The 25583-nt window shown below is 59.4% G+C and overlaps 8 protein-coding genes and 1 pseudogene across 8 annotated transcripts in view; 3 read left to right on the top strand and 6 right to left on the bottom strand.

Moving 5' to 3' along the window:
• Positions 1–365: 365 nt before the first annotated feature.
• Positions 366–2656, top strand: ACA1_258650 (annotated as a pseudogene).
• A 687-nt stretch (positions 2657–3343) lies between these two features.
• ACA1_258660 (phosphorylases family 2 subfamily protein) lies at positions 3344–4235 on the bottom strand (the record flags this gene model as incomplete). The annotated part of the gene is made up of 3 exons (XM_004333568.1): positions 3344–3556; positions 3633–3929; positions 4002–4235. 3 exons carry the CDS (start codon positions 4233–4235, stop codon positions 3344–3346), a joined length of 744 nt encoding a protein of 247 aa, XP_004333616.1.
• Positions 4236–4577: 342 nt separating this feature from the next.
• ACA1_258670 (uncharacterized protein) lies at positions 4578–12879 on the bottom strand (the record flags this gene model as incomplete). Its single annotated transcript, XM_004333569.1, has 30 exons — positions 4578–4868; positions 4963–5187; positions 5295–5451; positions 5600–5729; positions 5851–5950; positions 6036–6180; positions 6273–6401; positions 6482–6558; positions 6647–6697; positions 6820–6999; positions 7275–7509; positions 7622–7969; positions 8066–8208; positions 8365–8455; positions 8541–8624; positions 8730–8854; positions 8990–9086; positions 9228–9322; positions 9461–9602; positions 9715–9829; positions 10095–10158; positions 10245–10381; positions 10496–10589; positions 10705–10897; positions 11007–11266; positions 11399–11555; positions 11630–11768; positions 11852–12208; positions 12275–12466; positions 12729–12879. The coding sequence occupies 30 exons, from the start codon at positions 12877–12879 to the stop codon at positions 4578–4580; spliced, it is 4704 nt and encodes a 1567-aa protein (XP_004333617.1).
• A 203-nt stretch (positions 12880–13082) lies between these two features.
• ACA1_258680 (uncharacterized protein) lies at positions 13083–13379 on the bottom strand (the record flags this gene model as incomplete). The annotated part of the gene is made up of 2 exons (XM_004333570.1): positions 13083–13201; positions 13313–13379. 2 exons carry the CDS (start codon positions 13377–13379, stop codon positions 13083–13085), a joined length of 186 nt encoding a protein of 61 aa, XP_004333618.1.
• Positions 13380–13851: 472 nt separating this feature from the next.
• Positions 13852–14801, bottom strand: ACA1_258690 (vesicle trafficking protein, putative; the record flags this gene model as incomplete). The annotated part of the gene is made up of 4 exons (XM_004333571.1): positions 13852–14015; positions 14123–14269; positions 14410–14570; positions 14635–14801. The coding sequence occupies 4 exons, from the start codon at positions 14799–14801 to the stop codon at positions 13852–13854; spliced, it is 639 nt and encodes a 212-aa protein (XP_004333619.1).
• A 227-nt stretch (positions 14802–15028) lies between these two features.
• ACA1_258700 (exosc8 protein) lies at positions 15029–16547 on the bottom strand (the record flags this gene model as incomplete). The annotated part of the gene is made up of 7 exons (XM_004333572.1): positions 15029–15199; positions 15283–15319; positions 15440–15566; positions 15664–15830; positions 15950–16055; positions 16181–16288; positions 16427–16547. 7 exons carry the CDS (start codon positions 16545–16547, stop codon positions 15029–15031), a joined length of 837 nt encoding a protein of 278 aa, XP_004333620.1.
• A 121-nt stretch (positions 16548–16668) lies between these two features.
• Positions 16669–19684, top strand: ACA1_258710 (uncharacterized protein; the record flags this gene model as incomplete). The annotated part of the gene is made up of 13 exons (XM_004333573.1): positions 16669–16813; positions 16892–17040; positions 17240–17429; positions 17619–17698; positions 17778–17838; positions 17923–17998; positions 18185–18328; positions 18438–18565; positions 18709–18866; positions 18943–19072; positions 19174–19217; positions 19305–19373; positions 19565–19684. Coding segments are annotated over 13 exons (1494 nt in total), but the record flags the coding sequence as incomplete, so codon positions are not given.
• Positions 19685–19770: 86 nt separating this feature from the next.
• On the top strand, positions 19771–20182 carry ACA1_258720 (uncharacterized protein; the record flags this gene model as incomplete). Its single annotated transcript, XM_004333574.1, has 2 exons — positions 19771–19948; positions 20049–20182. The coding sequence occupies 2 exons, from the start codon at positions 19771–19773 to the stop codon at positions 20180–20182; spliced, it is 312 nt and encodes a 103-aa protein (XP_004333622.1).
• A 93-nt stretch (positions 20183–20275) lies between these two features.
• The window catches only part of ACA1_258730 (uncharacterized protein), a gene marked incomplete at both ends in the record, with an annotated part of 7087 nt that continues 1779 nt past the window's right edge, over positions 20276–25583 (bottom strand). Inside the window, 22 exons of the mRNA XM_004333575.1 lie at positions 20276–20412; positions 20496–20655; positions 20749–20876; positions 21004–21073; positions 21102–21112; positions 21169–21428; positions 21523–21626; positions 21751–21981; positions 22045–22106; positions 22236–22404; positions 22505–22661; positions 22717–22916; positions 23080–23209; positions 23283–23470; positions 23628–23807; positions 23896–23980; positions 24098–24224; positions 24342–24463; positions 24636–24772; positions 24921–25097; positions 25235–25328; positions 25464–25549. Of these exons, the coding sequence (XP_004333623.1) occupies positions 20276–20412; positions 20496–20655; positions 20749–20876; positions 21004–21073; positions 21102–21112; positions 21169–21428; positions 21523–21626; positions 21751–21981; positions 22045–22106; positions 22236–22404; positions 22505–22661; positions 22717–22916; positions 23080–23209; positions 23283–23470; positions 23628–23807; positions 23896–23980; positions 24098–24224; positions 24342–24463; positions 24636–24772; positions 24921–25097; positions 25235–25328; positions 25464–25549 (3015 nt within the window). The remainder of the gene's footprint in view (positions 20413–20495; positions 20656–20748; positions 20877–21003; positions 21074–21101; positions 21113–21168; positions 21429–21522; positions 21627–21750; positions 21982–22044; positions 22107–22235; positions 22405–22504; positions 22662–22716; positions 22917–23079; positions 23210–23282; positions 23471–23627; positions 23808–23895; positions 23981–24097; positions 24225–24341; positions 24464–24635; positions 24773–24920; positions 25098–25234; positions 25329–25463; positions 25550–25583) is intronic.

The raw sequence follows: 25583 nt of genomic DNA on the forward strand, positions 1-25583 counted from the left end.
CCCTTTCAACAGCATTCTTCATCATGATCCACACATCTACGTTACCCCGCAGGTGTGAGGTTGCGTGCGGATGTCGTGCCGCGGAGACGGTTGCTAGCACCCAGGCTAGCCGTGGTTGGCTCAAATTTTTTAACTTTTCTGGCTACCCGAGTGGTAGCTCAGACGCGCCGGTCCGTAAAATAGGGCTTCGCAGTCGTCAATCATTCTCCACCCTCATCAACACCTCCAGAGATTGTTAGTCCTTTGTTGTATACTACTACTACCCAATACAGCGATCTACCATGGCCACCCGCTTCGTTCTTCCGCTCTTCGCCTTCATCGCCGCCTTCGTTCTTTTCTTCGTGTAGAGGAAGCTGAAGTTGACGATGATGGTTGCCGGTTCCAGGTCTCGCTGTGCGTCTGCTCTACGCCGGTGTGCCCGTGTACTGGGTCATTCGTTCGGGCAAGGCCAAGGACCAGGCCGACTTCGCCGCGATGGCCCATCGAGTACGTCTTGCCTCAAAAGTGCAGCAAGTAGTGCCTCTACTTACAACAAAAGGCGATGAACCACTTCAACAGACCACCTCGGCGTCTGCGTCGGTGTCGTTCGCGGGCGGCCCGCTGGTCATCCCGGCCAGCTACGCCTCCACCGTGACCAGCCTCATCTCCTCGGCCGGTTTCAGCGATGTGGTCGTCTACGAGGCCGCCACCGTCGACGTGCGACACGTCCTCATCACCAGCCCCAAGGCCATCCTTTCCAACCTCTCCACCTACGCCGCCACCCTCACCGCCGTTCTCACCGATGCCGGTACTATGCTTCTCCTTCATGATGTTGGTGTAGAGCCTGACCATCAAGAGTGTTTGTTTTTTTTAGACCAGGTTTGGTGAGTGGCACGCACTTTGTGTCGGTGAGCCAGGCGCAGTCGTCGACGGGTGTCGTCGCTGGGCGAGAGCAGCTGCTACACGATGTTCGCCGAACCGCACTACGACTTTTGACGCCACCGCGCCGCCGTACCTCACCTCCGTCCAAAACTTCGTCAACAGTGGCGGCAACTTCTTCGCCCAGTGCGCTGGTACTCTTCACCTTCCGTCGAAGTTTTTGTCTTCGTCTAACCAATCCAATGACGTCGTCACTTCATTTCTGCAGCGATCAACAGCTACGAGAACCGGGCCGTGGGCGGTGGGTTCATGAGCCAGTACGGCGTGGCGTCGGCCACCTCGACGTCCAACCAGAACCTGGTATTCCCCTACCCCGACCTGCCCTTCTCGCAGGTCATCGGCTCCATCGACGGCAACGTGGCCGGCGTCACCTCCGAGTTCTCCCTCCTCGCGCCCCTGGGCTTCCTCAGCTCCTACCCCGCCACCGAGGCCAGGTACCATTGCCCCCACCACTCCACATTCATATGTCGACTGCGTCGCTAACCGGTCGACAGTTGGTGGCAGCCCAACGCCTACCCGCACGTGCACAACAACCAATCGTCGTCGGCCACGGGGACGGGCGCCAAGACCTACATTTCGAGCGCGACCAAGGTGACAGATGACATCACGGGCGGCATGGTGTTCTTCATGGGCTCGCACGAGTACACGAGCGCCTCGCGGCTCATGGTCAACGGCCGCCGCATGTTCTTGAACGCCTACCTGACCCCCGCCAACCGGCCGTCGACGTGCGGCTTCGAGTTCTGTCCGTCGGGCGAGACGTGCACGGCCGGCCCGTGCCAGTCGTGCCTGTGCGTCAACAACCAGAAGGTCATCACCAACGCCACCTGCTGCACCAACGGCGTGCCGGTGACGTGCCCCTCGGCCACGCCCACGACCTCGCCCACGCCTTCGATCTTGGTCACGCCCAGCCCCACCGCCACGCCGACGCCTTCGGTCACAGCGACCCCGTCGATCTCGCTCTCGCCCACCCCGTCAGTCACGCCGACGCCTTCCGTCACTGCGACGCCCTCGATCTCGCTCACGCCGACCCCTTCCGCCACGCCCTCCTTGACGCCGACGCCCTCGCTCTCGCTCACGCCGACGCCATCCGTCACCCCCACTCCTTCGCCGAGCCAGACGCCATCCGCTTCTCCGAGCGAGTCGCCCTCATCTTCGCCGAGCGCAACCCCGTCCAACTCGCCCAGCAACTCGCCATCGCCCTCAGCGTCCCCAAGGGGTGACGCCCAGAGTCACTCCAACCCAGTCGCCCTCGTCATCGCCCTCGACCACCCCCTCGCCGTCGAACTGGCCCAGCGCGTCGCTGTCGGCTTCGCCCTCGGCCACTCCCACGTCGTCTGCCTCTCCGAGCCGGTCGCCCGCCTCATCGTCGCCCAGCCCCGTGCCCTCAGTCATCGCCAGCCCCTCGGCTTCGTCCGTGCCGACGCTGGCCAGCTCTCCGTCAGCTTCGAGCAACCTGTCGGCGTCGCCATCACCAACAGTGGCGAAGGCCGAGTCGGGAAATGGATCCGCCGCGATCGGTCTGGCGGCGGGCGTTGGAGGCGGTCTGGCCCTGCTGGCGGCCATCACGGCCTGCGCGGCGGGTCTGGGCATGGTGGCCTGGCGCCGCAGGAAAGCGCCGGGAGAGGAGGAGATCATACGCAACTTCGCGCCCTTCTTCGTCGAGGTGGGCAACAAGGGTGCCTCGCAGACCCTCACCACCGTAGACTCCAACCAGGCAGCCGCCGCAGCCGACGTATGATCTGAGCGCGCGACCGTCGAGCTTCTCCAGTATATTACAGCATCTTCTTTAGTATCAACCATTACTCGATCACTGCAGGATCTGCATTCACTGGAAGTGTGCAATGAATGGTGCAATAAATAGTTGAAGACCAGCGAGCGCATCAGGAGGCCGCTCCAGTCCACAACACGCTCGACTTCGCTGGCCTAGTGGGCCATCGACAGGGGGTCGTCATGGGAGAAGCATAAATATGGTCTTTAGGCTCTGTTGTATGGTTGTTGATTGTGGTTACTTGCAGGACAAAAATCAATCTTACAAGAAAAAAAGAAAGGCGCGAAGGAGATGCAGACGACGAGGACGGAAGCGTTGAGCTTGTATCGAGAGCTGCAGAGGTGCTCGCGCCAGTTCCCCTACGAGAAAGCGCGGAAGCAGCTGAGCCTCAACGTGCGGGAGTTGTTCTTGCTGCGCCGCGGCGTCACATCGAAATCGCAGATTCGATCGCTCTTGGACGAAGGACGACACGATTTGATTGTCATGAAGCGTTTCGCTCTTCTCGATCCCGAGGTGGTGTCCACCATCTTTAACTTTAACCCCTCCTCTTCCGATGCACCGCCAGCACAGGGGCAATAATAAATGAAGGAAAAAGAAGAAGTGGAGATACTGATTGATTTATGGAACAAGATGGAGCTGGGAGATGGAGCGTAGTCCTTACTGCCTGTGAGGAACCACGAAGTGCTCGAGCATCCAGTCGAGCACGCTCTCGACAACCTTTTCGTTCTTCTTCACGCCCTCCTTGAACTCGGCCATGGTGAGCGGCTTCTCCACGATGCCGTTGGCATAGTTATCGACCATGCAGATCATTGCAGACTTCATGCCCTGCTCGCACAGCAGCGTCACCTCGTGGGCAGCGGTCATCGCCACCTGAAACAGAAATCACGCATCAATCGTTTGCGTGAGAGAGAGAATGATGAAGAGACTTGCGCGACACAAGCGGTACCACTTCTCCCCACTGGGCAATGACGCGGATCTCAGCCTTGGTCTCCATCCTGGGACCCGACGTCTGCACGTAGGTGCCGCCGACGTGGAGGGGAACGGAACCATCGGCGTTCTTGCTGTTGATAACTTCGATGACCTCCTGTCTGAACCCAGCGTCGATGTTGGCGACAATGTGAGCACGGCCATCATCGTAGAACGAGACCTGGTTGAAGAGGTTGAAGAAGTCGTCGGGAATGACAACAGAACCGAGGCCGATCTCCTTCTTCAAAGAGCCGGTGCTGCCGAACGAAAGCACTTTCTACACGGTGGGCAAGAGGGTCAGAGCCTGCCCGAAGTGCTTATCAGCAATATCAGATCAATAGAGACGTACCTCTACTCCACTTTGCTTGAAGCCGGCGATGATGGCGCGGAAGTTGATGAGATGCGGCGGGGTGTACTCCTTTGCGGGGTCCGCGTGGTGGCGCTGGCAAAAGATGAAGCCATCGCCGAAGTGAAGATTAACATCGCCGTGTTCCGTGGAGATGACCCTCTTTTCCAGAGTGGCGAAGTAGGAGCTGTTGAGAAGGCTGGTGCCGCCGATGATGCCGAGGGGAGAAGCAGACATGTTGTAGAGAAAGACTGGAAAATGAATGCAGAAAGAGGGATTCAATCAGATCAGATGGATGTAATCGATTGAATTTGCCTTTGCTTTGTCTTGCCGTCCGCTATTTATTCGGCTCCCTAGCGACAAAGCTCCACAGAACAGCCAACAGCCGCATTCCTTCCAGTTTCGGCGACACACGACACACCCCGCAATACGTGGGACGTGACGATGTTCACGCGCTACAGTCCACAGGGTTGGTGCCGTAAACGCGCCGGAGAGTCACCGTTCAAGCTGTAGTCGTATTCTGTGTTTTTACAAGAGCGTAATGGTACAGGAAAAGTGGTGGAGGCGGCACGATCGTCATCAGGTCTGGCTGTGGCTGACTTCGTCGCTGGGCATGGATCGCGTTGTGTCGTCCGACGTCGAGTGTGAGGCCGACGAGAGGCGGCTTCGGGCGCGCGAGTACCAGATGGAGAACACGTTGGCGCGCTTGGCGTAGACGGTGAATATGAGCAGCAGGAGCGGCACGATCTCCACCACGATCACGAACACGATGGCCCCGACGACGTTCACGCTCTGGTCGATCGTGCCGTAGAGCAGGAAGCCGCACATGCACAGCAGCGCCAGCGTGCAGATCACCAGCACAATAGAAAACTGTCCACACACACATTCACACACTCACGTCTCAGCACACAACACACACTACACACGACGACACACGACACGGTGTTGCTGACGTGCAGCGCACCTTGATCATCTTCTTGCGCTTCATACTGGCGAGCTTCTTGCTCATGCTCTTGATGCTGGCGAGCATCCAGATCACGACCGACCCGTAGATGATGAAGGCGATGGCCAAGCACAGGGCGATGAAGATGATCACCGTCTGGTAGAAGATGGCCAGCCCTCGACGCGCGTCCTTCAGGTCCTGGTTCGGATCGCTCCCCGAAAGGAAGTAGTCCGTGCTGCACGACGTCTGTTGACCGCACACGCGCCACCGCACACGCACACACGCCACCGCACACGTATAGCTGGTGAGGGAAAGGTCGTTGATGTCGCGTTAAGAGAGAAAGGCCTGCGTACGTCGGTGGTGGAGGTGTTGGCCTGGAGGGTGATGAAGATGATGATGAGGGCCAGGAGGAAGAGGTAGATGAAGGCGTTGACGAAGAGGAACATGAGCTTCATCCGCTTGAGCATTGTCTTCCCGCCCGTCTTCAGCGTCCAATGCACCAGCTCCACCCTGTTGGTGGCAACACCACGTGTCCATGAGTTCATTGGCTCGCACGCACATAACCAACGGCCGATCACAGACATACGACCATATGACATGCAACACGACACACAACACGACACAACGCGACACATGTGAAGGGAGGGGGGCACGGTACCAGAAGAAGATGAGGAGGGTGTAGATGGAGAGGAAGAGGTAGACAGGCAGATCGCCCAGGATGACGTAGACCACCACGTTGGTGTCGTTCAACACGCCCGTCGGCAGCATCGCAAAGTAGATCACCCGCACTGCACACGCACACGATAGGGGACACATAGCACGACACGACACGACACGACACGCACAACCCACGACTCATTGAGTTAACACAGCGCGCATGTGACCGGGGAATACGGGGACGGCGCGCACGAATGAGGATGGCCTGGATGCAGAAGTGGATGATGCGGCCCATGGAGAAGAATGTCCACAGGACCGTCGCCACGGTCTTGCTGCCCAGGTCGTTCAGCTCCTGCGCGCGAAGCCCATAAGAATCAGGGCAATGCGAGTGTGTCGTGTGTGCCGCGAGTGTGTCGTGCGTGGCATGTGGGGTGTACGTGGTAGAAGAGGTAGAGCTGGTTGATGATGGCCAGGGAGTTGGGGAGGAGAAGGATGGCGTAGAGGGCCACCGAAAAGTAGTACAGCCCCACGGTCGTGTCGCTCTGGGTCTCGATGAACTTCTTGTCCTCCCACCCATTGAGTCTGAGACGCGCACAAACGCACATACCACGCCACGATATGTGAGGAATGTCGTTCGTTGCATTCCAATGATAAAGTTGTGGAGGGCCGAGTACCGTTGGATGGGGAAGAGGGTGGGGAGGGAGGAGGGCAGCGGGCGCGGGAGCATGCCGCACAGGGCCGTGCCGCCGTTGCGCAGCGTGATGGGCACGTTGAGGGGCGTCCACTCGGACAGATCCTCATTGCTGGTTGGTCAACAGTCCACCAACCACAATCATTTAAGATTTATACCGCAACAACAAATCAAACGCAAGGGGGTGGGCACCTCATGGCAAAGTCGTAGGTGGGGAAGTCTCCCAGCCCGACGTCGGCCCGCCAGGACAAGCACAGCGTGACGTTGCCCTGCAATGGAACACGAGCGTTGGTTTCCAAATATGTACGTGTGGTAAGATACATTTGGAAGGTGAGCTCTTCCATGGAAAAGGCGTACCTGGTCGCCGGACACGATGGAGGGGGTGGCCTCATCGCTCGTGAGGGCAACCTGCACTCCGTCACCAATCAAGCGTCCCACAACGACGTTGTTGGAATTCTAGCGCACACGGCACGACAAAAAGGAAACTTAGCTGCGCGAGGCCGAGATACGGGTCGTGTCGTGTGTGTTACCTCGATGATGTTGTATCCCTCGGGGAAGTTGGAAAGGGTCTTGACGAAGATGTTGGACACGAAGGTCTCCTCGGGCTGCCGGTAGAACTGCGTGACGGGTACGATCGACACCGAGACGTCCGCGCACTCAGGCTCGAACCTCAGGGCCTCGTCCCACATGATGTCCGCCACACCCGGTATCTGTTATATGACCCCCCTTCCGGTGAATACCCGCACACACCGCACACACTGCACACACCGCACACACCGCACACGCAAGAGCAGGGGCGTACGGTGAGTGAGAATTTTGCGGCGGAGCACGTGCGCGATGCGCCCACGATCGACGACCCTCCGGTATTCGCCGTACACACGTCCTACATGAGCGTTGCCACGACCACGGAATCAATTGCACATCAATCACCGCGTCTCTTGTGACACGACACGACGCGACGCGCGCGAAGGAGAGAAGAACGTACGGTGAATGAGGAGTCGCCGGACAGGCAGGAGCAGCTGAACTTGCCGAAGGTGTCGACGAGGCGGTTGTAGCGGCAGAACTGGTCCGACTTCTGGAGGAGGGCCAGGTAGGAGTACTGGCTCACCACCTCCTGGGTGTCGTAGTTGCTCGGCACAAACGCCTCCACCAGGCTCTTGTTCATCGGCTTCCACGCCCGCGTCTCCCACTTCAGATCCGTCCACACGCCTCCCGTGTGCCTTCAGCCACACGACACGCAACACAACACAACACGACACACGACACTTATCAGCTCCACACGTGGTGTGTGCGGTGGTGTGTGTGTGTGTGTGTGTGGTATGTGTGCTGTACCATTCGCCTTGGCGCCAGGAGTAGTAGGGGGTGGGCACGCCGCCGGCGGCGAGGCAGAGGGACTCGTTCTTGGGCGAGAGGAAGACGTCGCCCGGGTTGCCGATGCCGCCCCCCAGGTACGTGTACTGGGGCTCGAGGCAGCCCCACCCGAACCGCCCGCACTGGTCCCGGTCCGCCGCGGCCGTCACCCACTGGCCGGCGCCGTTGCCGTGGGCCGCGCACAGCTCGGGCGTGGTGATGAGGTAGTCCAGACACCCGATCCGCCCGCGCTTGGTCCACGCCGGGCACGACGGATAGAGGCCGTACGAGTCGGCCGTCAGCAGGAACGGAAACACGCACACTCCGCCACTGTTCATCATCATCGTCATCGTCATCAACATCATCGTCGTCATTGAATGGGCTGTTCGTGTCGTGTGTGTTGTGTGTGTTGTGCGTCGTGCGTACATGGGGTTGAAGGAGGTGTCGACGTAGGGGCTGACGAGCTCGACCTGGTCGTCGCAGAAGCCGGCCGCGTTGCAGTCGGTCTCGTTGGCGCAATCGCCGTAGCTGCAGGCGGCCGTGCACCACGGGGTGCTCGTGCACGACATCTGTTGTCGGAAGTGCGGTCAGCTGATCCGCAATTGTGCACGCACGCACGCACGCACGCACGCACACACGCACGCACACACACGCACGCACACGCACGCACACACGCACACACACATGCACTACCGCACACGCAGAGAGAGAGAGAGAGAGCGAACCTCATTGGTGACGTTGTGAGGGTAGCACCCGCCGGCGAGACACTCGGCCTCCGATTGGAGGTGGCCCTGCTCCCACTCGAGCGCGAAGTTCCTGGCGATGTCGCCCCCCCCCTCGGAGTCAGACGCCGGTGTCCCGCTTGGTCGTGCAGCTTTGATGTGTGGGGGGGAGGGCGTACCAGCTGGTGGTGTTGTCCCAAAACGTGCAACTGCTCCAGTCGCGGAGATTCCTGACCTTGCAGAACTGCCCCAACTCGTTCCACCTAACGACACACACGACACACACGGCACACGGCACACGACACGATTGTGGTTCATGATGTGAAGGAGCGTAGTAGTAGTAGTGGTGGTGGTAGGTGTAGAAGTACAGGCAGTCGGCGTCGTTGCCGTAGTAATAGCGGCACCACGCGGGGTCCTTGCAATCCGACTCAGTGCCGCGGGAGGTCCAGCAGAACTCCTCGCACACCGCCTTCACCTGCCCAAAATCACCGACCTGCCGTAGGGCACACCCACACATATATATAATAAATATATGGGTATGTAGGGATATAATAGTCCGATCCACAATTCCTCTTGAAAATTGTCAGAGGAATTGTGGATTACAATCGTTTTGGAGGGGCAGACGTACGTCGACCCGCATGGCGTCGCAGCCGGTAAGAGATACGTCGAGCAGGCAGCTGGAGAGGTCCTTGCCTTGCAGCGGGCACTCCTCCAGCATCTGGTTTCTGAAATAGTTTCGAAATGAAGTCGTTAACAATTTAGCTTCAATTCGCCTCGCATGCGGGAGTGTAACATGTGAATGGAATGTTAAAAGCAGGCGCACGTGGGGTGCGTCAACGTGGATGGGAGGTGGGGGGAGGACGTACGTGGAGGCGCCGAAGAGTACGTTGCAGTAGTCATGGTCGGCCCACACCAGGTTGTAGTCGCCTCTCACGTAGCAACCACCAAATCGGGACACGTGCTGCCGAGTCAAGGAGAATACGACACGCACATGACACACGCACGGTCGACACACGACACACGACATACGACACACGACACACGTCACACGTCACACGACCCACACACACACACACGCACCCACGACACGGCACGACACGCGCATGAGGGAGGAAGAGTAGGATATCTCCCAGCAGGAGTCGGGGTATTGGGCGGAGCAGCGGCCGCAGAAATTGGTGGCGCCCACCGACGCCGGGTCGGGCAGCGGCCGCTGGTTGCAGCTGTCCTCGCAATCGGTCTCCCTATAAAACAGAATCCATGAATTCCAAAAAGCACGACATGGTGGTGGTTACATGGTGTTTGGGGGGGCTGGAATGTGAGCTCACATTCCAAAAAGGCCGAGGGCGATCGTACCAGTCGGGGAAGATGCCGATGTCGAGCTGGCAGGCGGCCCAGTTGCAGCTCGACGAGTTCTCGCACTGCCCGGTGATGTTGTACCGATCGATTTCCGGCCCGCCCACGCACGTCGCTGTGCACGAGAAAAGGAATGTAAGATGCGTGGAGCTCAGAATAAGGTAAGAGGAGTGGAGAAAAGGTAAGTGGGGGGTGTGCGTACGGCCAGAAAGGTTTTCCTTAAATTTAGATAGGAACACGTCACCTGTCGATTCCTCGGCTGTGTATGCGGGTGTTGTGTATCGTGTATTGTGTTGTGTATTGTGTGTTAGTTGTTGGTGTCAGCAGTTCAACAATATGCACGTGCTTGCGATTGAGGGGGGGGGGTTTGGTCAACATACCGGTCAAGTTCCAGAGCGCGCGATAGTACTGTAGGTCAGTGGAGCCCATGTTCTCCACAACACACTGTATTGATCGAGCAAACACGATTGGAGGTGTGGAGTCATTAAAGGCGCGTCCCCATAGGCCATGATCACGGCTGCGCGTCGTACCTGGGCGATGAGGTCGTTCTGGGTGATGGTGTCGAGGGGGAACGTGCAGAGAGCATTCTGGCACGTGCCGTTGTGATAGCAGTCCACGTCGCTAAGGCAGGCCACAGAGCACCGGTGGTAGATCGAACACCGCTCGCCTGTCGACAGGCGAAAAAACAACACCAACCAAATCACAAGACCAGCGCCTCGCGATGATGAGGACCCAATCGGAGGGCCGTTGAACGAGATAAACCGTTGCAGGGGAACCGCACCAGTCGGGCAATTGCGGTCGGAATCGCAGTAGGACCCCAGGACCTGGGCGCGGCAGTCGAACCCGGGCTGACGCAGCTTGAGCGACACCCCCGACTGTTGATATCGACCACGCATCGCGAATTAGGTGTGTGCCGTGTGTGCTGTGTGTGCCGTGTGCGCCATGTTGCGTGTGTCGGTGAGCAAAGGGAGAGAAGGAGAGGAAGCGTACGTCGAAGAAGGGGGAGGCGCAGCTGCGCGTGGGGTCGTCGTCGTACTGCTTGAGGCGGGCGTAGTCGTCGAGTGCGAGGTACACGCAGCCGGCGCCCTCCGTGCAACCCACCTTGACGGCCTCCTTGTCGGCCGCATAGGTCGTCACCTCGTACGTCATCTCCTTCATCTCGCAATTGTCCGTCCACAGCTCACTGTGTGCGTGGTTGACAAGAAAACAATTAGTGTGATCACTGTTATGTGATCATTTGAATGATCAACCCCTTTTGATTGGTCCACGCGTTGATCGGAGGGTGAGCGTACAAGAAATTGCAGCACGGGTCGGTGGAGCTGTTGTAGGCAGGGTCGGTTGAGGTGCAACGTAGGGTGCGGCTGGTGACAGTGTCGCGGGCGCTGACGTGGACGTATTGGGAGTCGATGAGCGTGTGGCAGCCGAACCAGTTGTCGCTGTTGACGTAGCCGTTGGCCAGGTAGACCACCTCGTCAAAGTCGCCCTGCGAGCTGGCCTCGTCGAATAGCGCCGACATCGAATTGAGCTGCGCCGTCACGTTCGCGAAGCCCTCCTGCGTGCACGGCGGCACGTAGGACGTCGGCCTGATGATGCGATCCGTCACCAACTGATTGTTGTGTGTTGTGTGTGTGTGTTGGGATCACTATCAGTGCACCCAATCGCAAACGGGAATATAAAACGGTACCGTTTGATTGGCGTCCTGGATGCCGGTGAAGGAGACGTTGCAGGCCGAGAGGGGCTCTCGGTAGATGACCTGGAGCTGCCCGTGGATGCCCACCTGCGACACGAGCCGCCGCAGCGAAAACTTGCCCGGCACCGTCGTGAACTCGAGCCCCGGGATCCTGCATTGCCACGTCATCATGCCAGCCCAACCCAAGCCGCGCGTTGCTGCAGCGGCGGCGGGAAGGTGTCGTACGGTTCGGGCGCGGTCGAGGCCCACGATACGAGCGGGGAGTCGGGGGCCGGGGCGATGGGGTCCACGTTGGCGCATGTAGGGTTGGTCACCCCGTACGTGTCGCAGGTCCCGTCCACCTCGCACTCCACCACCACATTCACTGTATCACACCACCCGTGTTAGACCACACGCGGGCGTGTGTGCGGTTGTGCGTGTGCGTGATTGAGAAAGAGTGGAACTTACCAAAGGGGTAGAGGGGTTCGATGGGGATGGGTGCGCTCATGTCGTAGACGTGGAGGGTCCACGAGGAGTCGGTGTAGGCCCGCACGTTGAGGTAGATGGGCATGCCCGACGGGAAGGCCCGGCCCGTGTAGGACCCGCAGCAGAGCACGACGTACTCGGGCAGGCTGCCGTAGCGCACCGACGCCTTGAAGTAGCCGTTGGACGACGGGTGCGTGACGTTGTACCACCCGACGTAGAGGTCCACGTCGCCCGCCGACGGCACCACGGCCACCACCACGCTCCGGCACGCCGGCACCAGCACCTCGAACAGCATCTCCTCGCCCATCGCCGTCTGCCCGTGGAACTCGACCGATCCACCTGCTTGCCCGTGAGTGCGTGTGCGTGTGCGTGTGCGTGTCGTGCGCGATGGAGTGTGTGCGGTACCGGTGGTGAGGTTGAGGCACTGGTAGTCGGGACCGAGGGTGCAGGAGGTGGCGGGCGTGGAGGCGTTGCACACGCAGCCGGGACCGTCGGACGGTGGGTCGTAGCCGCAAGTCTGGAGGGCGAGCGAGCTCAGATAGACCGGCCCGTCGAAGAACACGTCCAGGAACTCCTGGTTGCGCACCACGCCCACCGCTGTGCCACGAGACGCACACAACGCAAACACATGACACACACGACACGCGCGCGCGTGCAATCGCCCACAAGTTAGCAGAAAGCGTGACAAGCGAAACGTTGCAGAGGGACCAATAGGGAACCAAAGCCATAAATAAAAATAAGAAATAATAACAAATAATAATGAGATAGGAAATGCCGGAAAGGAGCAAAGTAGGAGAAGAATGAAATGAAGGACGTGGGAAGGAGACGCCGGGAGGGAAGAAAGGGGGCATGGCCGTACTCGAGCCCGAGCGCTGGCTGTAGTGGTGGTCGGTGATGGAGGCGGCATCGACACCTCCACGCGGCGTCGTGGTGCACAGGGCCACCACGACGACCAGCACGAGAAGGTGGTCTATGGGTCGTACACCACCTCGGGGTGGTGCCCGCAACATGGAGGAAGCAAAAGAAGAAGTAAGAGGGCAAAGGGGGAGCGTAACAAGACGGGCAGCAAAGCGACGACGAGGAAGAAGACGAGATGTACTGGCGGTCGGAAAAAGGCGGTAATTCATTATCCCCCCCCAGCACCCAATCAACGTCGACCAACCGTTTTGGCGGGCACAACCGCAAAACAATCTGTAGTGGTTCGCTGCTGCCGCTACTCGCGGAAGGCCGCGATGATGTAGCCGATGATGACGGTCTGGACCATGGCCACCGCGCTAACGCCCGCCACCACGGCCTTCGCATTCTCGCTCAGTTCCATGCCCAGAGCTTGAGCTGCACATGAGCCACCCCCCCCCCCGGTCAGCCTGCTCAACGGAAACCGGCGCAGACGACGTCCACCACGCCGACCACACTTCCAAAAGAAGGAAGGGAAGATGAACGTACGGGCGACGTAGTAGGCAAGAAAGTAGGTGGGCACGGGCAAGAGGATCATGGCCACGGTGGCGTACATGAGCTTGGTGAACGCCGCCTTGTTGCCCTCCGGTCTGGTTGTTTGAAAAAAAAAAAAAAACGATAAAAGATGAAAAGAGCATTAATGGAAACGTTGCCATGACCTCAGCACAAGGCTGAAGGAGGAAAAGTACTTGAGGAGCAGCTGTGCCTTGGCCCGCACAGGGAGTGGTGGCGCGGCCGTCGCATTCTGATTTTCAGTATTTTTGTTTTTATTCACCTCCGCCCCCTTCGTGTTTTTGTTCTTCTCCTTCTTGTCAGTTCCACTCCCCTCCTTCCCTCCCCGCTGGCGTACGCCGGCACCTTCTTGTCCGCGTTTGCTCATCTTGTTTTAATTTCCAAAACGATCAATCACTCTTTTGATTTTGAGTGTGGGAAAAGAGATTTCTGACGAGTATTTCTTTTTATTATTTATATATTTTGCTAAATATAAAAGAAAGAGGAAGGGGTTGTGTGGGTGCTGTTGATGTTGTTCAGTAAAACCAAAAGAATCTGAGGTACACCACCAGGAGCAGGATGACAGCGACAATGATGGCTGGAGCCCACTTCCGCCAGAAGAGCTTGGTGTTGAGCCACTGGGAGCGCTTCTCGTAGAGTCGCGATTCGAACACCAACTGCTCTGACTTGCGCGTCACGGCTAGAGGAGGAGAAGAAGAGTGAGTGCACATGTTAGAGGTTGCAGCACAAGTGATGAATCATCTCGGCAGTAAAGGATCACGATCGCGCGGGTATATAGAAGCGTACTGTCGATCTTCTGTCCGCGAGAGAGGATTTCCTGAATGTTGCGCGTCATGACTTGATGCACCTCGGTGAGCTCCTTGGCCACTCGGTCCAGATTACGCTCAGACTTCGTGTCCAAGTAGAGCTTCTTCGTCTTTTGGATGAATGTGTCTGTACCACGACACACGCGACACACGACATGCACGCGCGCGCACGAAACGAGACGGAGACAATATGCCATACCGAAGCACGATCAGCCCACTCGCGTAGTGTTGCATTGCTACGAGAAAGCAAAGCGGCAAGGTGCGTACCAAACTTGATGAAGGCGTAGGGTCGTGTGGCACTGCGCACCTCAGCCCCGTACTGGATGTCGAACTCCTTCTTGATCTCGTCAATGAAAGCGTGTGCCAGCTTCTTAGGGTACGAGGAGTCGCACAGCGTCAAGTAGCACACGTCGTTCTCAATCTCATACCTTTGCAGGAAGATATCGATCTAAGCAATTTGCAGCCAGCATCAAGGAGGGAGGCCGAGCGTACAAGAAGTAGTATTTGCCGGCTTCGATGATCTGGCGTGGAGGCGAGTTCGGCTTGAGTGTTTTGAAGAGCTTCTTCGCCAGCTGAGTGAATTCATCAAGATCCTTGTTCTCTTCCGCCACGAGAATGAGGGGGTTGGAAACTCGTTGGATCCATGTCAGCTGTGGCATTATTCCGTTGTCCGATTTATATCGATTTTCTCTCCTTTCCGTGTCTTGTGCAGTGGCCCCTGCTCTTCTTGTTGTTGTGGCTGGTGGGTACTACACGTGTGATCCCACAGCAGCGTAATCTTGTGAATGGAAATGTATTTTCGATCGATTCGCGTAGCGCCAGCTGACGTAGCCTTTCTTTTTTTGACGTAAAAAAAGAATGCAGAAATAGAAATCACACCAGCGCATCAGGCCATCGTGTGGGCGAGCAGAGGCATCACCTCGTCGACCCGAACCTTGGCCCGCTCCATGCACTCCTTGAGCGTGCTGTCCGAGAGTGTCGTCCCGCCGGGCTTGAGCACGGAGCATATCTCCTTCTTGTCGTTGTAGATGATTGTGAAGGTGCTGCCTGCCAGGCTCTGACGGCACGACACACAACACAACACGACACGACGGCGTCAGACGCGTAAAGCATCACGCAGCGCTGTGATGGCGTGCGCACCTCTTCCTCAGCCGTAGGATCGGCCAGAACGTAGATCCTGCACGATTCGTGTCACGATTGCGACAGACACGAGTGAGCACAGGCTTCCACTACCAGACAACTCACACCATGATGACGATGAAAAAAGACACTGAAGAAGGTGTGGAGGGAGCCATACTCGTCGAAAATGGCAAAGGTGAGGGGGATGGGGAAGTGGCGGAGGCGGAGGCCAATGTTGGCCTCGCCCGTCGTCACGACCGTGAAGTTGTCGTCCTTGGACACCACGCGCGCTGCTGGCAGCCGAACTGTGCAGGCGAGGGAGCAACGTTGAGCACCGGCGGCGACGGGGAAAGGTGCCCATAAAAGAAGGCCTCCAGGGAGAGGAGCCAAGGGGGGAGGTACCGTTGGCGAGTGCCGAGAGGAGGGCGATGAGGCACGCATCGAACACGTTGCCGTCGTAGTCGAGGCAGTACATGTCCACGTACAGGTACCACACCATCGCCTTGCGCTCCTTGCTCTGTTCCTCCTTGTCTTCAATTCGCAGCACCGACTCGTCGACCAGATCAGTCCTGCGTTGTTTGTTTCGAAGAGGGGCGCGCGGGATTGAAGTTAATGTTGATGATGGTGATGACGTTAATGAGAAGAGAAGAAGAAAGTGTCATCACATGGGCATGAGCGTTAAACGTACGTTCTGACCAGGCGATTGAGGATGGTGGCGATGTACTGAGAGAGCTCCGACGGCTTGCCGGGCTTGAAGTTGGGCGAGCAGAGTGGCGTGAGCTCCACATTCACGTCTGCACCACCACCGTCGCCATGGTGCGGTGGCCGACGGTTGCGTTAGTCTGGGGTTCCACTGGTGCACACACCGAAGAGAGCTGCGTACAGATGTGAGAGCTGTGTGTGTCGTCTGTAGACTCACTGCCGGGCGTGGTGGGAGGGGCGAGACCGCATTCGGCCTTGACGCCCGCACTGACCGACGTGTTGCCGATCTTCACAAACGACGAACCGCACGCCGTCTTCACCGACCCTATGTCATGGTCGACAATCAAACAGTAATAAGAATAAGATATTATAGATATTAAAGGCAAATAACCAAGAAAAAACAACAACAAAAAAAAACAAAAAACAGCAAAATAGATGCTGCTCCGTGGAGGGGGAGGTGTACCTGCGGTGATGGTGGTCTTGCGGGCCTTGGACAGATTGCGGCCGTCGGGTCGGACGGAGTGCACCAAGAACTTGCGATAGAACTCCGCCGGGTGCAGCTTTCGAAACGCTTCGATCTCCATCCTTCCGCTTTGCTCACACAATTGACAATCTAATCTTTTATTTTGTTTTCCGTCTTTGTTCTCATTTCCAATTCAAAATAATTTCTCGGGATTTCTTTTCTTCTCACAAAAGCGAAAGAGGATGGAGATGGACATGGGCATGGAGGGCATGGGCCTGCAGCACAAGAAGCGACTGGCACAGGACCATATCGACTCTCTTCGGTCCGCCTTGCAGCGATTGTCCACAACCTTTCTTCCTCCGGACGCCCCCACCGATTCGCCCACACGTACGCAACGGCTTTATGATTTAGAAATAAATACATAATAAATAATTAAATATTTAACAACGTGCACCTCTTGTGTAGTGCACGCATACGGGGCTGTGAATGTGGAGAAGACGCGGCGAGAGGTCGACAAGAGCGTGGGCGAGCTGTGCAACATCTTGGAGTCCTACAAGGCCCTCTCGGCCGCCCGCCAGGAGAAGCTCCTGCCCCGCTACCTCAGCCTTTTGCGCGTATGCCTCTCCCTCCACCGCCTTCTTCATCCAACCCACGTCACACCACTCGCGCTACACGCGTGTGTGGTTGGTCGTATCGTTGGTCGTGTCGTTGGTGTGTCGTTGATCGTGTCTTTTTTTTAATCTCATAATCCCGTGTCGTGTGTTGCGTGTTGTGTCTTTTTTGTGATGTGTCGGCGTGGTGGGCTGGCACCAGGATCGAGCACAGCTGAGCGCGCAGGTGGAGCAGTTCAAAAAGTCGCTCGGGCATTCGCTGCGCATGGCGGAGAACCACCTGGCCAAGCGAGGCTCCAAGCTCACGGGCGAGGGCGAGGGCGGCCGCCAGCAGCTCTTCGTGAGGAACCTCCAGAGCGTCGCCGAAGCCCACGGCCTCCAGCTCTACGCCTGTACGCGCCCCTCTCCCCTGCGCCGACCAGCCAATTTTGTAGGCGCCTTTGAAAAGTGTTCTGATTTCTTCATGACCACCGTCGTGTGTCGTGTGTCGTGTGTCGTGTGTCGTGTGTCGTGTGTCGTGTGTCGTGTGTCGTGCGTCGTGCGTCGTGCGTCGTGTGCCGTGTGCCGTGTGTCGCTTGCAGTCGATCCGTCGGAGATGGGGATGGAGGTGGCCACGAAGACCCTGTCGGCCTCCATATCCGGACAACACTTCCTTGTCGACGTACACAACACACATTCGCATATGCCAGATTTTTTGTATGGGACGCTCACACACGGCGCGTGTATGTCCTCTTCCGCAGGTGCACGTCACGTTGCAGGGACACGTCGACAAGGTCAACGTCACCTTCACCAGCACGGCCGGTACGTGAACCTCACCACCCGCTCGCCTTTCAATTTGTATTGTTAGTTGGTCGCACTGTCATCACCACGCCGTGCACGGCGCAGGAGATCCGTCGGGGGAAGGGGAGCAGCCGCAATTCTCACGTCCGGAGGTCGACGAGGAGATCACCAAACTGCTCCGGTCGGTTCACACACTCTCGTTTCTTTTCTTTCCTTTTCTTTATTTGGTTATTTCTTATTGTTTGCTTCATCATCGGTGGCTTCTGCATGCATGGGGGGTATTATATTGTTGTGATGACATGATTGCTGACTGGAATGTGCACAATGTGTGCCGCACGCGGGCGATCATTGTTGGGGGCGCGCGCAGGGAGGGCGACCTGAAGCGGTTCGACGAGGTGGTGCGCCTCCTGAACGAGCTCGACGTCATCTACACGGAGAACCCCACCACAGACCTCAAGCAGGCCCTCTGGATCCTCGAAGACGACCTCTTCGAGCTCCATCGAAGAGAACGGTTGGCCCCACGCACGCGCACCACCGCACACGCCGCACACACTCACACCGCACCCGCATCACCGCACACCGTTGCGCGTGTGTCGAGCTAACAATTCTCGAGAGAGCAGAGAGATCACGGGCGGCGACGATGGGGCGCTGCTGCGGGACCGACACGGCGCCCCCATGTGGCAGCCCGAGGGGCTCTTCCTGCACTACCACGCCTCCCCGCGGCACCTCCTGCTCGACAAACTCTCCGGTGCCGATTCCCCTTCCTCCCCACAGCAGTCTTGTCGCCTTGTCGCCTTCTCACACTGCATGTGTGTCGTGTGTCGTGTGTGGTGTGTGTGTGTGTGTGTGTGTGTGTGTGTGTGTGTCGTGTGTGTGTCGTGTGTGTTGCAGGGAAACGCCTGGCGCACACGCACGGAGCGCTGGTGACGCTGCGGGAGGGCCGCACGCTGGTCAAGCTGCCCATGGCGTCGCACCTCCCCGGCCTCCCGCCCCTCGACGACCAGTCCCTCCCGCCCGGCCTCGCCATCGAACCCATCGAGATTGCCCTCGTACTCGTCTCACCCACTCCTTAGATTTTCCTCCTCTGTTATTGATTGGTCGGCGATCGTGCCGTGGACGTATCAGGACGGAGGCCGCATTCACTTCGATTTGCACCTGCGGCCGGCGGTGCCGATTCTCACCGACACCCTCCGGCGCATGCTGGACCTCGTGTGGGGACCTCACCCGCCCACCGACGGTGCACGCCACTCCAAAGGTGCACCCACTCTCCTCTTTGCCTCCGCGTGCACCACCGCCTCACCCGGTGCATATCGCGTGTGTCGTGTTTCCATTCCTGGTGGTCGCACGCCTACGCAGACCATCAGCCATTTGTGTCCCTCCAGACGCTGCTCTGTCCCTCGGTACCCAGCCCCCCCCCACCACTTATTTCCCTGCGTTTCAGAGGGGCTGGCCGTCATTCATTCATTCATTGCGTTCATTGCGTTCAGGCGGGAGCTCGGTTCGAGCATCACGGGGTGTCGTACGTGTACAGCGGGCAGGAGGAGCGAGGGACGGTGGTGCACCACATCCCCTTCACCCACCTCAACAGCTCCTCCCCCTTCTCCAGGTTCGTGAACCACCCACCAGCCACCCACCAGCCACCACCACCGGCCATCCGTGTGCCGTGTCAGCTTGAGGCCGCAAATCGCGATCAACTCACATATCTACAAATCCGAAACCGCACACACATCGTCGCACACGCACACAGCACCTGCGGCAACAGCTGGTGTTCAACGAACTCTTCACGAGCTGCTTCTCCGACCAGCGATCCGCAAACGCCGCCGGCAAGGGCGTGCCTGCCGCCCATGGACCCGAGGCCGTGCCCCAAGGTACCTTGCCTTTGTGGCCCGACGTCAGTTGATTAATGATGAATGATTGACCAATCAATGGTGGGTGGTTGCAGGGGACGACGCCATGGACTACACCTTCGACGGGGGCGAGGCGCCCATGGTGGAGGTGGCCAGCGCCGGCGACAGCCCCTACGCCCTTTCCGTGACGCTGCTCGACCCGGTCACGCAGAACCTCATCTGCCTGCAGCTGAGCGTCGAACTGGGCGGCACCATCCGCGCCATCCTCCACTCTTCTCTCCTCGGTACTCTCTCTCCTCTCGACCCTCAGCGGCTGCGACGTTGCGTTGTGGGGGGGGGGTGCTGTGCTGGGCCTCACCGTTATGCGCGTCCGTTGTTGAACAGAAAAGCAGCCGTTCTCGAGCAGCTACGTGGCGGAGCTGCTGAACAAGTCGCACTCCATCCCGCTCACCATCAAACACCTGCTGCAGGGCAAGTACGGGCTGGCCAAGCAGCAGCAACAGCAGCCCACCCAGTGACACGACGCCTCTCGGCTCGCGTGGCCAAATGGAAAACAAAAAGCAAAAACATATGTGTTGGCTGTCGTGTCGTGCGACACTGGCGTATGATGATCAAATGCGGGCCAAGGCGGAGGGCCGCACGAAGTAGCAGACGTGGTTGTCCATCTCCAGCCCCTGCTGCTGCTGCTGGCCCGCAGAGGGCATGCCCAGAAGCAGCGACGGCTCGGTGTCCCACGACGACACGCGCCCTGGCCGGGTGCGGTGGCGCGGTTAGAGCGCAGGCGCAGAACGCATTGCATTGAGGCGGTGCGGTGCGGGTAGATGTGGGTACCGGGCAGGACGATGGCGTCGAAGGGTTCGGGCGCGGAGAAGAGCGAGGGCCGCTCGAAGGTGATGGCGCGTGCGTAGATGCAGTCGTCCACGAGCAGCGACCTGATGACCTCCCGCACCGACTCGGCGCCCAGCAGCTCCATCTCCTCCACGATCGTTTGCTGATCGGTCACCATGTCGACAACACAAGTTAAGTTACCCATGGGCCTGGGGGGGGGGCGGAGAGAGGGGGTGGATGGATATATATCATCTACCTGGTAGATGCCCGGGTGGTGGAGGATGATGCCGTAGATGCGGCGGCGCAGGTTGGACAGGAACTGCTGGTTGATCGAACCGTCCAGCATCTTCCACGGCCTGATCACCTCCGTCGGCGTGGGCTCCCCTGCAAAGCGCAACGAAACGGGCGCGCGCACACAGCCAGCACGCGTTAGCAAGGTCGACGACCGCCGACTACGCTCGGGGGGGAGGAGGAGGAGGAGGTGATGACGGTAAAAGACAGAAAAAGGTACCGGCGGAGTTCATGAGGGCGATGTGCTCCTTGTTGGCCTTGGCGCCCCGCTTCTTCTTCTTTTTCGGGGCCTTCTCCGGCGTTCCCGAAGAAGCGGACGCGGCGGAGGCCTGATCGTCGGCGATGGCCATCGTCAGCATCGGATCATCGGTGTTGTCGTCGCCACCATTCCCCTCCATCGTCTCCGTTTCCTTTTCCTTGCCCTTGTCGCGTCTCGTGGGCGCCCTTGCAGCTGCCGCCGCCGCTGCTGCCGGCTCTGCCCTCGATGGTGGGGCCTGGACCTCCGCCGCGGTGGCGGCGGCGGCGGCGGCCGGTTGCGGGTTGTCGAGGGGCGGGAGGGGCGGCAGAATGTGGCCCTCCCCGCACGACGCCGAGGGCAGCGGCATCCACGACCACCGGTCCACCGACTCGTCGGCCACCCACAACCTGGTCGCCGCGTTCCACCCACCCCACCCACGTCAGTATACAACACGCTTTGCTCTGCCACTAGCCGCGCTCGTGTCGTTGTCGTTGTCATTACCGTTGTTCGTAGGCGGCCACCTCGACCACGTTCTCGAAGTTGAGGAGGTGGCGCAGGGCCTCTTCCTGGTCCGCGGCGCGCATCTCCTCCTGCCGGCGGTGCTCCTGTGCACCACCAGCCACCACCAGCCACCACACCACCAAAGCAAGCGATTGAGAGGGGGACGGGGAGGTTGGTTGGTTGGTTGGTTGGATTGCGGAGAGAGAGAGAGAGAGAGATGGAGCGTACGAGGAGGTCGGTGGCGGTGACGCCCGAGGTCTCCGATCGGGCGATGAAGCGGTAGAGGCTCTCGACGGCGGCGACGAGGGCGGGCGACGCCTCGGCCGCGCAGAGGTAGCCCAGCACGGGCTCCAGGCTGGGCCGCTTGCGCGCCGCCGCGGACGCCTCGCGGCCCTGCTGCCGATCCTCCTCCCCGGACCGGCCCGGCAGCAGCTCGTGGAGGCCCGGCGGCCGGTCCCTCTGCTGCCGCCCCTCCTCGTCTCCTCCTCCCGCTGCACCGCCGCTGGCGGCGATGGGTAAGACCGGCGCGAAGGCCCCCACGCACTGCTCCAGGTTGATGTCACCCCGCGTCTCGAGGCCGATCGCTGCATATTTACGGCAAAGTTAGCGCATTGCGTGTCGTGTGTGTCGTCTGGGTGTGTGTGTGGTGTGTGTGTGGTGTGTGTGTTATGTGCGTGCGTTGGTCGTGAAAAGAGTGAAGGTGGGGGGCGTACTCCAGGCAAATACATCGAGTTGGAGGTTGGCGGTGCGATAGGGACCGGAGAGTACGCGCTTCTTGCCCATGAGGTGCAGCACCACACCTCCGCGCCCCGAACGCTCCTCACCGCCCTCGGGCGCCAACGCCTCCGGCGGCAGGTCCGGCAGGTCCGGCACCGCACGCACCTGCACCCGGCACGTTTCGAACTAGGTAAGGCAACGAGACACGACACGACACGACACGAGTCCGGGTGTCCTGGAGGAGGAGGAGGAGGGAGGGGCGTACGGAGCCGTCGTGGAGGAGGGAGAGGAGGTGTGCGACGGATCCGCCGTTGGTCATGGGTCCGATGGTGAGGGCGCTGCCCTCCCGGATCTGCTGGGCGAACTCGCGTGCCTCCTCGCTGAGCGTGTTGAGCTTGTGCGATACGCACATCTTCTTGAACCTGCCCCATAGCCCCACCACCAGCCACCACCACCACATGTATGGGCATTGCTGACATTCCGGAGGGGTGGGGCGGGTCTGTGTACTTGTCGGAGAGCTGGAAGCGGACGCCCTCGCGGCCGCGCGCCTTGACGATGAGGCCGGCCTGCCGCAGCCGCTGCAGGGCCAGGTCCAGCTCGTCCTCCGTGAAGTAGGGGAACAGCCGCCACGCCCACTCCGCCACCTCCTCGCCCCGCGTGCCCATCAGCAGTATCATCTGCCCAGCCACCCATTGCGATCCATCATCAGCACCATCAGAACGCACGACGCACGACGCACACGACACACGACGCACACGACACATGACACAGAGAAACACGTGTCCAACAACTGCAGAGCCAGGCGGCATGTGGGGAGGGGGAGGGCAGGTGTGCACAGACCTTGTACATGTCCTCGGCGGCGGAAATGATGGGGGCCACGGGCGGGAGGGGAGCCGATTTGAACGGGGCCGCGATGAGGTACCGCTGCCCCACCTCCTCCACCGTCTCCGGCAGCGGCGTCTCCGACCGTCTGTGTATACAGGAGAACGAAAAAAGAAGTCAACGCGTTTGCGTTTGGGAGGTGCGGAGGGCGTGAGAGGTACGTGAGGGGCGCGGCGTCGCGGCGGTTGAGGTGATCGATGAGGATCTGCACGGCGGGCTCCAGGTGCTGGCCCTTGAGGAGCGAGTGGATGCGCTGCTTGCAGACCGAGGCCGGTTTGCTCATCAGCCGCCCGATGTGCACCCACAGCTCGTCCTCCGACGCCTCCCGCTCCTCCGTCCCGGCCTCCGCCTGCACTCAATGAGAGCCAGCAGCAGCAGCAGCAGCACGTGAAGCGTTATTCATATTCATGGATATCTAAATGTTTTAAATATGTTCACATGTGTCTAAATATATAAATATATTCACTATCTACGTGGGGTGTTGTGGAAAGGGAGGGACCGGGTACCCGGACGTGGACGAAGGTGCGGATGAGGGCGAGGTCCTCGTCGGGCAGCCAGTTGGTGCGCTGGGGCACGGCGGCAGCGCGGGCCGCCTCGTCCAGGGACTCGTCCTCGTCCTCGTCTTCGCGCCGCTCCATGTCCAGCCGCGGCAGGGCCGCCCGCTTGCGCTTCCTCCTCGACGTGTCCTGCCCCGATGAACAACAGAGTGAGTGAGTGAGTGTTGGTGAGGGGCGTCCTCAATCATCGTGAGGAGCGGTCAGTCGGTCATCGTACGATGGCGAAGCTGATGCGGGGGCGCCCTGAGTCGTCGACAAGGCCGGACCCGTCGTCGGTTGCGCTCTTCCGCTTGCGCCCCTTCCTGCTCCACCCCCCCCCCACCGGTACGTGTGTTAGGGTCTGCTTGGGGGCAAAATCACGAATACTATTTATAATTATTATCATCATCATCATTGTGAGATTGCTGGTTAGTGGGTACCGAGTGGTGGGGAGGCCCGAGGTGACGGTGCGCTTGCGGGTGGTGCGGGTGGCCGTGCGGCGCGTGAGGGTGTGCTGAGCGCGCTTCTTCATCTTGAGTTTGTAGTGGTTCATCACCTGCACCGTCGCTGCGTACCACCCGTCCATAGTGGTGCACCCGCCACGCCAAAAGGGGCGCGTTAGAAGAAGCAACAAGAAGATGAACAAGAGGAGGGAGGGGGGGAAAGGAATATAGGAATGCGTACGTATGTGGTACTGGGTGGCGAGGTAGGTGATCTCGGCTTTGGTGGGGGCGTGCGCGAATTCGTGCTGGTCGAGGACGGAGATCTGGGCGCGGTTCAGCGGCTTGAGGCTCGACCAGTTCGCCCTGGTGGAGGTGGGCACCACAGCGACACCACCCGGGTGCAGAGTTGCGCATATACCCAATGGGGGGGGGAGCGAATCTTGTGAGCAAGAGCTGGTGGGATTCCACATTCCTTCATTCCCGCGTGCTGCGCCACAGAGGGATTGAATGTGGTGGTTGGGGGGGGGTAATGTACCGGCGGGTGAGCTCGGGCAGGGTGCCGCCAAAGGGATCCTTGCCGCCGTTATTATTGGGACCACCGCCGCCGGTGCTGCCGCCGCCGCCTCCTCCCATCTCGTCCTCGTTGTCCTCCTCGAGCTTGGATTGGCTCTCCTCCCCGTTCTGGTGGTTTTTTGAGGTGGTCGTCGTGCAGGAGTAGGAGTAGGAGGAGTACCCGGGTCAACCAAGCCATCACCAAACGGGTCTAAGTAGGTTGCCCCGATATGCCGCGTGTGGCCGTAGTAAGGGAAAGGGAGGGCACCTCTTCGTCCTCGATGACGATGCGGGCGAGGGAGATGTATTCGAGCTCCGTCCAATACTTCATGATGTCGGCGAACGTGTTGAAGGTGTAGCGCCGCACCGTACCGCTACGCTCCGATATCCGGTCCTCGATCTCTCCGTGCCGCTCCAGGTGCATGGCCTCGTACGACGTCGAGTGCTACATTTACCAACGTGTGTCGTGTGTCGTGTTGCGCCGTGTGTCGTGTGTCGTGTGATCAGCGCCGCGAAGAGAAAAGATGAGCTCTCTGGCCGCATGCGCGGAGTCGTGACCCCAGTAAGGCAAGGGATGGGTACCTCCTCTTGGCAGCCGACGAGCTTGAGCTTCCGGAGCACGTCGAGGAGGTCGTTGAGCCGGCGCGAGAACACGCGCCGGTGGAACAGCGCCGACCTGAGTGCCGACACCACGACCACGACCACCACCAATGGATGAGCACACCCCCGGAAGGGCAACTGCATTCGTGCGTAGTGCATACACGTGCCCGAGGGCTTTGGGGGAGAATGAAGAAGGAAGAGGAGGAGGTACTTGATCGCGACGGGCAGCTGGCGGATGGTGAGGTCGTCGGCCAGGCAATCCTCGAGGCCCGGAATCTTCTGGGTTTGGCCGATCACCTGTAGGTAGAGCTTCACCGGCATCCTGCCATTT

The sequence above is a fragment of the Acanthamoeba castellanii genome (genome assembly GCF_000313135.1).
Source record: "Acanthamoeba castellanii str. Neff unplaced genomic scaffold scf7180000084769, whole genome shotgun sequence".
Lineage (NCBI taxonomy): Eukaryota > Discosea > Longamoebia > Acanthamoebidae > Acanthamoeba > Acanthamoeba castellanii.